The 14,311-nt window shown below is 53.3% G+C and overlaps 1 protein-coding gene across 2 annotated transcripts; it reads left to right on the plus strand.

Annotated features, from left to right (window-relative positions):
* The first annotated feature begins 510 nt into the window (after window positions 1–510).
* On the plus strand, window positions 511–13,211 carry PFKFB2 (6-phosphofructo-2-kinase/fructose-2,6-biphosphatase 2). Of its 2 annotated transcripts, XM_082296285.1 has the most exons (14): window positions 511–669; window positions 1,309–1,434; window positions 1,524–1,620; window positions 1,984–2,050; window positions 2,188–2,262; window positions 2,379–2,435; window positions 2,891–3,015; window positions 3,528–3,735; window positions 3,912–4,058; window positions 4,627–4,731; window positions 5,361–5,490; window positions 6,472–6,534; window positions 7,062–7,135; window positions 10,036–13,211. In XM_082296285.1, the coding sequence occupies exons 1-14, from the start codon at window positions 573–575 to the stop codon at window positions 10,057–10,059; spliced, it is 1,395 nt and encodes a 464-aa protein (XP_082152411.1). In that variant the 5' UTR covers window positions 511–572; the 3' UTR covers window positions 10,060–13,211. The 2 variants fall into 2 exon arrangements, with proteins under 2 accessions (XP_082152411.1, XP_082152410.1); XM_082296284.1 differs by having other exon boundaries at window positions 1,309–1,620.
* The last annotated feature ends 1,100 nt before the right edge of the window (window positions 13,212–14,311 follow it).

Consider the following 14,311-nt stretch of genomic DNA (forward strand, 5'->3'; position numbering starts at 1 on the left):
TTCCGCTTCCGGCCCGCGCCCGCCCCGCTCTCGCGAGAGCGCGCGGCGTCACCGCGGCGCGCGGCCAATCAGAGCGCGGCCCGGGGCGGGGGGCGGAGCGCGCGCGGCGCCGGTTCATTTGCATGGCCTCATTTGCATGGCCTCATTTGCATAGAGCCGGGCCCCCGCGCCCGTGCCGTTCGTACAGCACGCCGGGCGTCTGATTTGCATAAAGAAGGGGATACCGCCCGTCTAATTTGCATACAACCGGACAGCCCCTGCCAGTCGTTTGCATAACGCGAGCTGCCGGGGCGGGCTCCGGTCCCCTCCCTTCCCCGTCGAGCCCCGCCCATCTCATTTGCATAGCCCGCCTGAATTTGCATGGAGGCGCGAGCTCCGTTCCCCTCTCATCCCCGGTGCCCCTCTCGCCCCGCCCACCGCCGCCCGGTTCATTTGCATGTAGCGCGCGCCCGCCCTCCCGCCCCGCCGCGCCCCTTTTCCCGCGCGTGCGGGGCCCGGGGCCCGGTTTCCGTCCCCGCTCCGCCGGGTGCGACCTCCCCCCTGCATTTGCATGCGATTTGCATGCGATTTGCATGCGGCGAGGCGCGGAGCGGCGGCGCGCAGCCATGTCGGCGGCGCCGCGGGGCTGCGCCGGGGCCCCGCGGGGCAGGGCCGGCGAGAAGCAGTGCTGTGAGTAACGGCGGCCCCGGGAGGGGGGGTGGATGATGCGGGGCAGGATGCGCGTTTCGTGTCCTTAAATGAAATCGGTAGCGGCGGGGGGATCGGGCGGCGCGGGGAGAAGCGCGCGTTTGCCCCGGAGCCGCGTCCGTCCCGCGCGGGACGCGCTCCGGGCGGGGATGCCGGTCCTGCTGCCTGCCCTGGCTCTCCCCTCCCTGGGGTCACGCTGTCCCGCCCGCCTCCAACCTCCCGGCTGCTGCATCCATCCCCATCCCGTGCTTTCCCCCCCAAATCTGCCTCTCCGCGGGCGTTTTCGGAGCTTTCTCCGGCTGTTTGCTGAGAGAACGTGATCGTTTTGTTAAAAACATCTTTCGTTCGCCCTTGACGGCTCCTGCCCGGGCGGTAAATGCTTCTAACGCTAAAAGCCCCATTAAGCAGCGGTGCTGCCCGTCCGCCTCGTTAGCAACGCCTGGGAGACCACAGAGTGGTCACAGCAGCTCATTAACGGCGCGGACTCAACGCGAGCCCGTTGTGGGATGCACGGAGGTGCTTTATCCACCGGGAGATGCGGTGACGCTGGCCTGGGTCTCGCTTTCTGCTCTGCAGTGCCGCTGATGCTGTTTTGGGGTGTTTGTATTTCTTTTTTTGCAGCATGGGCTTCCTACATGACCAACTCCCCGACGCTGATCGTGATGATCGGGCTGCCCGCGCGGGGCAAGACCTACATGTCCAAAAAGCTCACCCGCTATCTCAACTGGATCGGTGTGCCCACCAAAGGTGGGGGTGTGTGGGGGGGGACATCCCTGCCCTGTGCTGTGACACCTGTCAGGGCCGTGGCCTCATGCCCTCCTCTCTGGTGTGCAAAGTGTTTAATTTAGGGGTGTATCGGCGCGAGGCGGTGAAGTCCTACAAGTCCTATGACTTCTTCAGGCACGACAACAAAGAGGCCATGGAAATCCGCAAGTGAGTCCCTGTCAGGGGCTGAATCGGTCCGGGGTGGGCTGGGGGCACTCGGGTCTTGGCAGGCTGCGTGTCTGAGGAGCGCAGAGTCGCTCTGAGTGCCTGTGGCAGCGGGAGGGAAGAGCACAGCCTGTGCAGGGATCCTGCCAGGGATGGGCGTGGGAGTTTGGGCCTGGCACAAAGCTCAAGGACTGCGAGTGTCGGGTCACAGAGCAGGTTAGAGACAGAGGTGCCCTAAGATCTCTGAGGCTCTTAGGAAGGTGCAGGGGTGGGAGGGAGGTGTTTGAATCCCTCCCTGCTGGCTCAGGAGCTTTGCTGTGGGAATGCTTTCTGTCAGCTGTGAGCATCCCTTTTTCTGTCCCGCAGACGCTGCGCCTTGGTGGCTCTGGAAGATGTGAAGTCTTATCTGCTGGAGGAGTGCGGGCAAATAGCTGTAAGATCCTCTGCACTAAAAACAGTTCTACACAGGGGCAGTTCAAAGCTGCCCGGGGTGTTTGGGGACCTGATTTGGGGCTGGTTTAAAAGTCTTAAGCCAAACTTGCTCTGTGCTCCTTCCTCATCTTCTGCCAGGTGTTTGACGCGACCAACACGACTCGGGAGCGACGGGACCTGATCTTAAATTTTGCTAAGGAAAATGCTTTCAAGGTAGTGCCTTAATTGTGTGTTTAATTTGTAGTCGCTGTGCCGAGGGCATTGCAGCTCCCTGGGGCAGGAGCTCTTGAGTTTTGACTCTGAAATGTGTTTCCCTGCCTTCTCCATAGGTGTTTTTCGTGGAGTCTGTCTGTGATGATCCAGAGGTCATTGCTGCCAATATCTTGGTGCGTGCTGCTCTTCCCAGGCTCGGCTGCCGTGGGAACTCGGGCGCTCGGTGCAAGGTCACAGGCTCCGGGAGCTCTCGGGGATCTCTGCAAACGCCTCCCTCTCACGTTTCACCTGGGGAATAAGCAGCTGGGATTTGCAGGTTTATTAAAAGCCAGAGATGCCGTTATGTGAGAATGTGGAAATCAAATGGAGCCGGGGAATGTGTGACCTTGAAGCACTGTCCTGGCGAGGGAGGGAGGGCAGAGCTCGGAGCCAGCTGTGTCTGTCAGGGCCAAGCACTTCAGTGCCTTAAGAGTCGCCCTTTGTGTCCTCTCCAGGAGCAGGTTTTTCCTCAAGGCAGCCTTAAACAATGTGGATTTGTTTCAGAAGGGGGGAATATGTTATTCGTCGCTGCTTTTGTTCCCACTTGAGTTTGCTTAACTCTCACAAAGCGCCGCTGTCTGTTGGGCAGGAGGTGAAAGTTTCCAGCCCCGACTATCCAGAGAGGCACCGAGAGAACGTGATGGACGACTTCCTGAAGAGGATCGAGTGCTACAAGGTCACCTACCAGCCTCTGGACCCCGATGCTAATGACAAGTAAGCAAATCCCCAAATCCCCAAGGTACACTTTGTCCTTGGGCACTGGAGCTGCTTTGCTGTCTGGGGCTCAGGATGCTCCAGCACCTCTGCTCTCCGGAGGTGTGACTGTGTGAAGGTGAATCACAGGTCCCATGTGATTTGATTTGAAGGGATTTTTCTCTGTGTGCTGCAGTGTGAGCACAGAATAGCTAGGGTTGGAAGGGATCTAAAAGCCCATCTCTAAAAGCCATTGGCAGGGACACCTTCCACTGTCCCAGGCTGCTCCAAGCCCCTTCCAACCCAGCCTTGGGCACTTCCAGGGATCCAGGGGCAGCCACAGCTTCTCTGGGCACCCTGTGCCAGGGCCTGCCCACGCTCCCAGGGAAGGATTTTTAAGCACAGCAGTTCAGAGCCCGTCCTGCCTGCTGGAGCAGCCAGGGGCAGAGGAATAGCTGGGTGACACCCGCAGGTGCTCATGCCTCGTTTTTAAAACCAGTCGTGTGGGTGTTCTTATTTTATGTTGACTCCAGAGATCTTTCCTTCATTAAAGTGATCAATGTGGGCCAGCGGTTCCTGGTCAACAGAGTCCAGGATTACATCCAGAGTAAAATCGTCTATTACCTAATGAACATTCATGTCCAGCCACGCACCATCTACCTCTGCCGACACGGTGAGAGTGAATATAACCTTGTTGGCAAGATTGGTGGGGACTCTGGTCTGTCAGCCCGAGGGAAGCAGGTACGTGCCCGGCAGCCCCCGGGGCTGGGTCTGTGCCGTGTGAGCCGGGGCAGCGCCGGGCTCCGCGTCCCCCCCGCAGCCGGATCCTGCCGCGACCACCACGGCCCCGAACGATGCTCTGAGCAGCTGTGGCTCCCCCTGCCCCCTCCTAACCTCCCCGGAGCTTTTCTCCCCAGTTTTCCCAAGCGCTGAAGAAGTTCATCGAGGAGCAGGAGATCGTGGATCTGAAGGTGTGGACGAGCCAGCTGAAGAGGACGATCCAGACGGCCGAGTCCCTGGGGGTGCTGTACGAGCAGTGGAAGATCCTCAACGAGATCGATGCTGTGAGTGAAAGGCTGCTTAAAACCCTCGGCTTTTCTATGTGGGAATAGTGTTTAAAGCCAAGTTAATCACCATAAAATGGGCTGTTTTCTGTTGGTTTATAGCCATGTTCTTGTATCACGGACGTCAGCCGTCATGATGAGGTTTGGGGTGGTTTGGTACAGGGCTGAGAGTGTTCAGAGCTGCCAGGCCTTGCTGGGGACAGTCCAGCTGGTGTGGAGGAGGAGGATAACACTGAACATCCCAGACATCTGTCACACCCTCCTGGCTGGGCAAAGGTTGCTGCTCCCACTCTGATTCTCTCAGGAAATTGCAGGGTGGTTGCTGGGGAAGTGAGGGCTCATTTTTCATCCCTGGCAAACACAGGTTTTGAGACAAAACCAAAGCCCAGCCTCTTCAAACCACCCTGGTACCCACACTGGGGGCAGGGCTGGGTCAGATGCGACACCTAAAATTTCCATGCCATAAAGGGATCCCTGGTCTCAGCCTCTTGCTTTTCCTTCCCTCCCTGTTGTGGTGTTGGCCCTCTGATGAAATAAGGTTTGTGGTAACCAGTTTTCCTTCCCTCAGGGGGTCTGTGAAGAAATGACCTACGCAGAAATCGAAGCCAAGTACCCAGATGAGTTCGCCATGAGGGATCAGGAGAAGTACCTTTATCGTTATCCTGGAGGGGAGGTGAGGACCCTAAAGAAAATACAGTAATACAGAGTGCAGTGAAACAAACATTTACGTGTGGGATTGAGAGACTTGACTCAGTTTAACTTTTTCTGCCATTTGTATGAGAAACTGAAAACATTAGGATCCCCAATTCCCTTTTGGGGGAAATGCTTATTGATTTCCCTCGCTGTGGTGTGCAGATGATGCTTTTCAGTCCATTAATTTGGCCACTTGCTGGATGCTGCCCTCAGACACCGAGGGGGTTCTGCACCCCAGGCCTGAATTGTCGTTGAGAAACCATCTGGGAAATGAAATTGCCGTGGGTGTGGCCTGGAGTCATTTCTGGGTTTACTTCACAACCTGTTTAAATGAATCATTTACTATTTTATTTGGGTTTTTTTCTGACTCTACTCATTGAGTTACCAGTAATCCGATCCCTCCCACGGTCTGAGGGTTCTGACACTGCATTTCACCTTCTGCTGTGGGTTTTATTTTTGGGTGTTTTACTGTTTTTACCACATCAGCCATAGCCTCCTCATTTTGCTACTTTAACTGATATTTCCCTGGATGTGACGCTGCTAATTGCCACCTCTGCTTTAACCCCGTGTTTACACAACCCCTTGACAAGTTCCTGTTTGGTTTTCCAGTCCTACCAGGACTTAGTCCAGCGCCTGGAGCCGGTAATTATGGAGCTGGAAAGGCAAGGCAACGTCCTTGTTATCTCCCACCAGGCAGTTATGAGGTGCCTCCTGGCTTATTTTCTTGACAAGAGTGCAGGTACAAAAATACAGGGGTGGTGCTGGGGCTGGCTCCTCTCCCTCCTTCCCCTCACAGGGTTTTTGGGAGGGAGGCTTGTAATGACTGCTTGGGGGTTTTTTTAACAAGGGAGGAGTTGCTTAAAAAAGGAGGGAAGGAAACGTTTCAGCAGCGCTTTAACCATTGCGCTGCAGCAGCACAAGGAGCTCCCTGAGGGTCAAACACAAATGTGCTGCTGCTTTTCTGCTCCAGTGCTGTTTCTGGATCTGTTTTCAGCAGCAGCAGCACTTGCAGAATGTGTAGGGGACTGGTTTTTAATGTAAAGAAAAGGTTTTCTGATGAATTAAAGAGCCCCAGTGGCCCAGAAGGACTGGCAGGAGTGCTCTGTCCCAGGAAAATGCTGATTTCTTGCACAGACTGGAAGGCTCCAGTCTGCTGCAAGCTCCAGTGAGTGGCACTAGAGCTTAATAAAACTTTCAGTGAAGTTCATAAACTTCTAACAAACTTTGTGGACTTTTTAATGCAGTTCTGAATGAATCTCAAGTGGGCCCGTGGCAGCTGTTGCTGTGGTGCTTTCCCAGCCGTGTGCCACTGGAGAGGTTTCCTCTGGCAGGAATTATGGAATTGTTTGAGTTGGAAAAGCCCTTTTAGAGGGTTGAGTCCAACCCTTAACCCAGCCCTGCCAAGTGCTGGGGAGCCCTGAGCCAGCTGCCCTCCAGGCTGGCTGCAATCAGTGGGCTCCATTCTCCCTTCCAGCTCCTGTATTTTGATTTTCTGTGGCTCACTGCTGCCCTGGCTGAATGGCTGGGTGCCATCCACAGGCTCTCGTCCCCAGAACAATTTCTGTGCAATCCTAGAATGGTTTGGGTTGAAGGGACCCTTCAGAGGGTTTAGTCCAACCCCTCTGTGATGGGCAGGGACATCCCTGCTGCTGTGGGGCTGGGGAGGGACAGGGGGGCTGTGGCATCACAGGTGACCCCATAACACCTTTCTCTGTCCCAGATGAGCTGCCCTACCTGCGCTGCCCCCTCCACACCATTCTCAAGCTCACACCTGTTGCCTATGGTAAATGGCTGCTTTCTTTTAATTCTTAATTTTAATTTCTGGCCCGGTTTGTGTGTGGGATGTGATGGGCAGGTTTGTGTCCACGTGTGGCAGCACCTGGCCATGCTGTAAGAGCTTCTGGTGATACACAAACAGGTTATTTCCTGGCTAATGTGTAAAAGGTTAACATAGAAAAGGGTTCTGGAGGGTTGGGGGTGTTGGGGGAGCAGATGTGGAGGTGCAGGGTGTTCTGCCCTGGCCTCTCCTGTAAACAGTTGGATTTTCCCTGTGAGTGAGGAAGGCTGTGCCTCCAAGCTTGGGCTGCAGGCAGCTAAAAGTGGCTTTCCTGTGCAGCTCAAATAACCCAGGGCTGTGCTCTCACGCTTAAAGCCACAAAGTGAAGTGAGAAATTCTGTTTGTGGGGTGAACTGTGCGTTTATGAGCTGTGTTGTATTTTATAAGTAAAATCATAAATGTATTCCTGTTCACTTTCTGTGCTGTTTTTTAAATAAATTGCTTAAATAAAATTCCCTTTCTCTTTGGTGAAGGCTGTAAAGTGGAGACAATTACCCTGAATGTGGAAGCAGTGAACACCCACCGGGACAAACCCTCCCTGAACTCAGTAAGTTCTGCTGCTACACCTCTGGCTCTGTCCCTTCTCCAAAATAAGCCACAAACCCTGTTAAACACCGAGAACTGCTGGTGGTTTTCAGTGAGCAGAAGGATTCTCTTCAGAAATAACCCCCAAAAGCAGAATTAATTGTAGGCTGAATCAGTGCTTCCCAGGCCAGGGGGGTGAATGTTTCTCAGAGCTGTTGTAGGAAGCAGAGCAGGCAAGTTTTGGATGTAGATTTTAAACTCCAGGTCTCGTTCTCTGTTTTCAGTGCAGTGCTTGTTGTCAGTGCTTACTGATCATTCCAAAAGGACCTGGCAAAAGGGTTAAAGTGGATTTTTCTCCTTGTCTCGATGAGTTTTCTCTTTCTGGAATCCTCTCTCTGCCATTATTTAAATAGCTGTTGACCATCCACCTTGTAAGCCCGTGCTAAACCCGGGCAAGTTGCTGAGATTTGAGGTCCTTGCTTTTGCAAACCCTGTTTTGCAAAGGGACTGCCAGGGAAAGCCTCAGTGATTGCCTCTAATTAACGCCCCCAATTAGAGAGCACAAACCAGCTCTGCTCTGCTGGCTCACAGGAAGTCTGAATGCACCTGGTTTTAGGTGTTTTTGGTACATTTAGGCTTTTTGTTGTATTTTATGAAGAGCTCTTGGGCTGGGATCTGGTTATTCTTTTGTGCCGAGGGACTGGGGAAACTGGGAGCCTGCAGCTGTGGCTGGAGGGTTTGTGGAGCTGTCAAATGCCAAACTGAGGATATTGGGTGTGATTTGTGTGGATCCTCGTGGTTTCCAGCATGGGGTTGGATTGGGTGATGTTTAAAGGTCCTTCCAACCCAAACAGCCCTGGGATTTATCACTTTTCCAACTTCTCTGTGATCCCTGCATGGAAATCATTGCTGCCCACTTGGAGGCTGTTTCTGTTCTTTGCTTTGCTGGGGTAACACGACTGCTTTGGGGCAGAAAGAGGAAGAAGGGAGAGTTTTCTATTTGTTTATTTTTTTTCCCCTTTAAATGGATCGTGCAGAGGGAAAAAAAAAATAGGAAACAAAATAGAAAACCCCAAACCAAACCCAAACAGAGCCACCTAAGCAAAACAAGGATCCCAAAGGGAAGTAAAACTGCTGAAAAAGCACTTCCCAGTTGCCTCCAAGGTGGATTAAGTTGCTTCCCAAGCCGGTGCAGAGCTGGGGAAGGCGCAGCCCGATGCGGGGACATTCCGGGAGGGATGCTGGAGCTGTGTGACATGGCTTTAAACTGTGGTTCCCCCTTTTCATCCCTGGTGATTCCCTCTGTGTGGGATCAGCACGCCCTCCCCAGCAGGCAGAGCCCTGTGAGGATGAGGAGGAACAGCTTTACCCCGCGGGCCAGCGCCGACAGCGTAAAGCGCCCGCGGCACCACAGCCTGGGCAGCAAACCCCTCAACCTGCTGGGGCCTCTGCCATGCCTGGAAGCTCGAGAAGGGGCTGAGCAGCCACAGCTGGAAGTCCCTGTCCAGGTGGTACCTTCTCTCTGCTCCCCCTCCCCACCATCCCCCGTGGTCCTCTCTGAAATCCAGCCCGTGCCCAGGATTTTGAGCAGAGTCTCTGTTTCTGCATGGAGATCATCCATCCTGGATTGGGTTAAGGAAAGAACCCCAGCCAAAAAAACCCCGTGAAACCAACCCAAAACAGAAAAATCCCCCCCGTTCAACTGGAATTCTGGTGCCAGTCTCTTTCAGAATCAGGCTCCACACAGGCAGGTTTCCACCAGTGCCACGGGGTTTTGGCAGGGGGGCTAATTCTGGGTAGGATTTTGCTTCTGGGCTAAAACCTGACTGGAAAAGTTACAAACACCCTCTTTGTCCCAGTTTTTTACTGCAGCCAAGTGATGTCCCTGCCTTGTATCACCTCCTGCTGCCACACAAACCTGCCCTGGGCTGACACGAAATTTTGGGGCTGCTTCACTCCTTCCCTCATTTGCTTTGCTGCTTTTCCTGTTTCAATCTCCTTTAAGATGCACTTTGAGCCCTGCTGTGCTTCTCTGTTTCCTTTGCAGCCTCCAGTGGGAAATGCTTGCCTCTGAGTACCACTGCAAGCAGCTTTGGGTGCTCTCTTTGGGGTTAGTAAGTCGGATTTCTCTTGATTCGTGTTGCATGGAAACCACTCTGGGCAAAGAGAAACTCGTGGAGCAGAAGGAATTTTCTGCTGGATAAAACCTGAGACTGGGGGGCCTCAGTGGGGGCTGAGCCTGCTGATCCAGGGGCTCCTACTGGGCTTACTGGTGCTTGTGCTGGCTGCTGCTGAAGTGTGTTTGAAGCCCAGCTTGCTCCATCCCTGGATCAGGACATGGGATGGCTCCACGCTGGGGCTGAGCAGGGCAGGGTGCCAGCTGTGCCCAGGACAAGGTGTGGTGGTGTTGCTGCTCACAGGGATTTTGCAGGAGCCACTGGATCGTGGGTCTGTCATTCACTTCCACTGTCTGAGTGTGTTCCTGCTGTCTCTTGGTCCCTGAGTGAGGCAGAGGAGGGAGTTTTATCAAAACCCTGAGTATTTACTGTGGTTCATATGCAAGATGGTCACTGTGAGGGTTCTTAGGTGGCTCTGGAAGTGTGATTTCCCATGGAGAAGGTAAATAAAAAGGAGCAACCCCAAGTAACCAACTTGCCTCCTGACTCCTGAGCTTCTCCACCACTCTGAGCTTGTGTGGGCTCAGGCTGCAATGGGAGAACCCTTCAGGGGGGCTTGGCAGGAGGTTGAAGGGTGATGTAAAGAGCCAAATGGGTCTTTGTGTGCTCGGATGGAAGTGATGAAGGAAATCCTCAGGTGGTTGCTGCCGTGTGGAGCAATTCCGTGGAGCTGGAACTCACCTCTCAGTGTGCTGAGCTGAGCTGTCTCCTGCTTTACCCTCTCCTATTTCTCTTTTCTCTGCAGAGAATGGCCACTTTAGCTGTGTAGGGGTCCCTGCTTTCACCTGGGATCCGGCTGGGAATTCCACGGCTGGGAGGAGCCTGGCAGCTGGGACGGGAGCATCCCTGGAGCACAGTGAGCCACGAGCCACCTCGGCCAGTACTCGCCTTGAACTGTGTTTTTAGAGCCTGTCTGTGTCTTTTCTCTCCGATGTCTGTCCACGAGGCTGGAGAATATTTATTGTGGAGATTTTTCCAAGCTGCTTTTAACGCTCGTGAGCCAACGCATCCCCGGGTGTTGAAATAGTGTCCCACGTCTTTCCTCCTGGCCAGATGCCAAAATTAACCTCAGTGGGAGGACAAAATAATCATGTTCTTACTCACTGAGGCAGCTTTTCTTTGGAAGAGGCATTTTCAGGCCAAATCCTTGAGCTTTTGTTCCTCCATTACCATTTCCAAGTTATTTCCAAGTTCAAACACAATTTTTTCTGTTGTTCAGCCGTCCAGGGAGCTCCAGGTAGAGTTTGACTTTCCCTCCGTGAGTGCTGGTGTGAATCCCCCAATCTGAGCCACTTCCTTTGCCCTGGGGAGGCTTTTGCTTGGATGTAACACCCTGCACTTGCCAGGTCAGCACATCCATCCCCCGGCGTGCCTCCTGTGAGGGACAGATGGCAATAAAGCCTCCTGTCCCTCTCTGGAAGCTCCCAGTGCTTTAAATCCCACCTCAAACCCTATTTTAGCTCCTCATCCCCACCTAAACTTCATCCTCTCGCTCATTTTTCCTGCGTTTTGGGGATGTTTTATCCCTTACCCCAGAAAACGGGAGCATGGCTGGGACCAGCAGCGCTCCTGGGCAGGGTTTGCAGGCAGCACAAGGTTTTTACCAGTTTTCTTTTTAATGCACCAAATTTTAGACCCTCAACAAGCTTTTAACTTGCCTATGAATAAGCTGTGAATGTTCCCAATGCTGCCTTTCATAGTTTTAAGCTGGTTTAGAGTTTAGGGCACAGGTGCTGCAGCTCCGTGTGGCTGTGTCTGACTTCAGTCCTTTCCTTAAATCCCTTAAAACCCCAAATTTTCAGTTCTCTCCCACAAGTCTTGACTTGCATTTTGCCAAACTCCATTTCACCCCACTCCAGCTGTTCTTGCAATAAGGGCAGGGCCTTCAGGTTGGGTGAAGAAAGGAACATTTGGGTGCAGAGCAGGAGGCTGTTCTGGACCTGCTGTTCCCAGGTGACTCCAGGATTTCTCTGAGCAGTTCTGGGCCCCAGAAGTTGCTCATGTAAAATGTGGGAATTAACATTGGATATACCCACAGCAGGGAAACTGTGCCCTGGCTGTGGAGGAGCTCAGCAACCCCAGAGTTCAAGGCTTAGCTGGGCATTTTGAGCTCGAATTTGGTTGTTTTAAACACTCCCAGAGCTATAATTTGATAAAACTGAGATAGGACCAAGGCACTAATCCTGACCCCTCAGGATTTCAGAGGAGCAGAAGAATGTGTTGATCTAAAGCAGTTGTGCCACAGAGGGGTGAAATTTGGTGGTGAGAAATTGAATTTTTTAAATTTTCCTCCTCTGGCTTTTCCCCCCAGGGCGCAGCTGTCTGGTTTTGACTTTTAAATGTTTTTATGCTTAGAAATCAACCAGAAAAAAAAAAAAAAAAGATTAAATGTTGAAGGAAGAGGTTTAGAGCCTGTCCATGGCAGTGCTCACTGTCACACTCCAAAATGCTCTGAATGCACAACCCCGTCCTTGTCAGGCCGGCTGCTCCGACCAAACCCCTCCTGCTCTGTGGAAAAAAGGAGTGGAAAACGTACTGTAGGATGTTTACGCACAAAATGCTGGGGTGGCTCGCTGAAGAGTTCATTATGTTCATATCACTGAGCAGTAAATGATTGTAAGGAGACAAAAATCTCTATTTTTACCTGCCGGGATTCGTGAATGTCGCTGTTGATGTGTTGGTGGTCGTGACTTTTTTTTTATCACTGCTGAAAATCAGGTGTTTTGCAGTTTGGGTCAGTGGCTGGGGGTCCCTTATTCCCATGGAGTGGGTCCCTTTTTGGGCTGTGGGATGGAATTTCGTCCTTCTCTGCAGGGTTTGTGCCTCAGTGCTTTGATTAAAGCTTTTTCCTCCTGCATTTTAGCCTTGAAAAGCTTTGTGGTTTAAAGCAAACGTGTCTGGAGCAGAGCAGCAGCAGATTTGGGAGCAGATCATTGCCCTGAGGGTCCTGCTGAGCCCTCCGAGGTGCAGGGCTGGGATGCTGCCAGCGGGCATCTCCTGGCAGCTCCCTGTGCCAGGGATTTCCTTGAAACCACCTGATTTCCTTGGCACTGTGTGGGCAAACACCCCAGAATAAACAAACGTTGCACAATGGGGTTTTTGAGATGTTTTTGGTGGAGCAGGCTCAGCAGCAGCTCACGCTGTCAGTGGCATCAGTGGCGTGGGCTGGGCAGGTGGAGGTGGGTTTGGAGGTGTGGATGTGGGCCTGGCACCTTCCTGAGCATTTCCCCACAGCTGGGGGTTTCTGTGACCCCCTGACTCTCTGTCCCTCTGTGCCCAGCAGCAAAGGTGGTGGTGGCTGCTGTCACCTTCAGTGGGACCTGTCCCTCTGTGTCACTGCAGAGAAAAAGGAGCACTTGGGCTGAAACTGCTCCATCTCTGCTGCCAGTGGTGGGAAAATCTGGAAAATGGGGCAAAAGAGTTAAACCCAGCCTGGCTGGCTGATCTGTGTACACTGGCTGTGACCTCAGAGCTGCCACCTCTGCCGGGCGTCCCCTTCCCGGCAGCTCGGCTGGGTGACAGGGAAGAGCCTGGCCCGGGTGCCAAGGGGCTGAGGAGCTGCTGAGGGAGGAGAGGCACCTTCACCAGCACATCCAGGAGCCACCTGCCCTGGGGGCTGTCCCCAGGCCTCACCCCGTGCCCCTCTGAAGGGCTCTGGGTGACTGCTGCCGGTGCCACCCCTGCTGTGCCCCTGCTCCTGGGCGCTGTTCACAGGCTGCAGCTCTGTCTGTAGGGTTTGGTGAGAGGGGTCTTGCCCAGCTGCTTGTTAACTTTGCTGCTCTGCTGCCTTCTAATTGTTTTTTTTTTAGGTTTAAAACGCTGCAGTGTCCATCAGCTTGTGCTGTGTGTTGTGTGCTCTGTGCACTTGAGCATAAATATCTGTCAGTGTTTATTTACAATAAAGAGACTTAAAAAAATGCAGATCATTTCCTCTGTTCTTTTCCATTGTTTGCTCTAACTCTCCACCAGGTGCTGGTTTCCTGAGGTGGTGGGGAATTCGGGGAGTCTCTGGGATGTGCTTAGAGGAAGAGGGGCTGCAGGGGTGGGCAGCTGTCCCTGGCTTTGGGAATTGGAGTCAAAAAGGGCGAATCTCGAACCCTACTGCTGTTCCCCTTCTCTCCTCAGTTTTAAGGATGTTTTTATTGGAGCTTCTAGAGTTCAGAATTCCAGGGTTTCCGTGGAACTGAGCTTTAAGGTCCTTTCCAACCAAACCCTTCTGGACCTCTCCAGTGTTCAGCTCCAAGCGATGCTCCCAGGGACCTCTGGTGCTGCTGAGCTCCAGCTGCTGCTGCTTTAATGGGATTAAGTGGAGCTGGCTGAAGAAACCCCTTTTTGCATGCTGGCCAAGGGTTTCTGAGGTCAGAGGGGATGAACTCTTGGTGGCATGCCCTGGGGTGAAGCAGCTCTGCTGAGGACACCCCACAGTGTGCCCGAGCTCCCTGTGCTGGTGCTGCCCAGTGGAGCAGCTCAGCGAGGATTATCTCAAAGACTTGGCACCTCCACACATGAAAACCAAACAATTTCAACATCTGCCTGGGTTGCACTCGGTTTTGTAGAGTTTTGCTCTGTGGGTGGAATAAACTCCTTCCTTCTTGCTCGGGAGGAGTTAATGATTTATGGGTCAACGGGCCAGCTCTGCTTTCTGCAGAATTGGAGCTTCTTGCCATGGGGCCATATCTGAGCATGTGGGCGTTTCCAAACTCCTCCTTTGGCTGGGGCTGGAGCCCGAGGGGCTGGAGGAGAGCAGTCCCTGTTTCATCCTGCAAGTGCTGGACACGCCGGGGCTTTCCATCTGCTGCCTCCACAGCTCCAGGTAAGACAATTCCCAGCCCTGCAGCTCCGAGTGCTGCTCTTGGGACCTGGGTTGGAGCTTCTGTGCGACTCCAGCAGGCACGAAGGGCAGTAAGTGAAACCAGATTAAACCAGGAGGTGTGACAAGGGTTGGAAGAAAGGCAGAGGAGTGAAACAGCCATGGGGAGTGTTGGGTTTAGGGCAGGGAGCAGTGAGGGGGACCCTCATTT

Source organism: Coloeus monedula, assembly GCF_965178545.1.
Source record: "Coloeus monedula genome assembly, chromosome: 23".
NCBI classification, from domain to species: domain Eukaryota; kingdom Metazoa; phylum Chordata; class Aves; order Passeriformes; family Corvidae; genus Coloeus; species Coloeus monedula.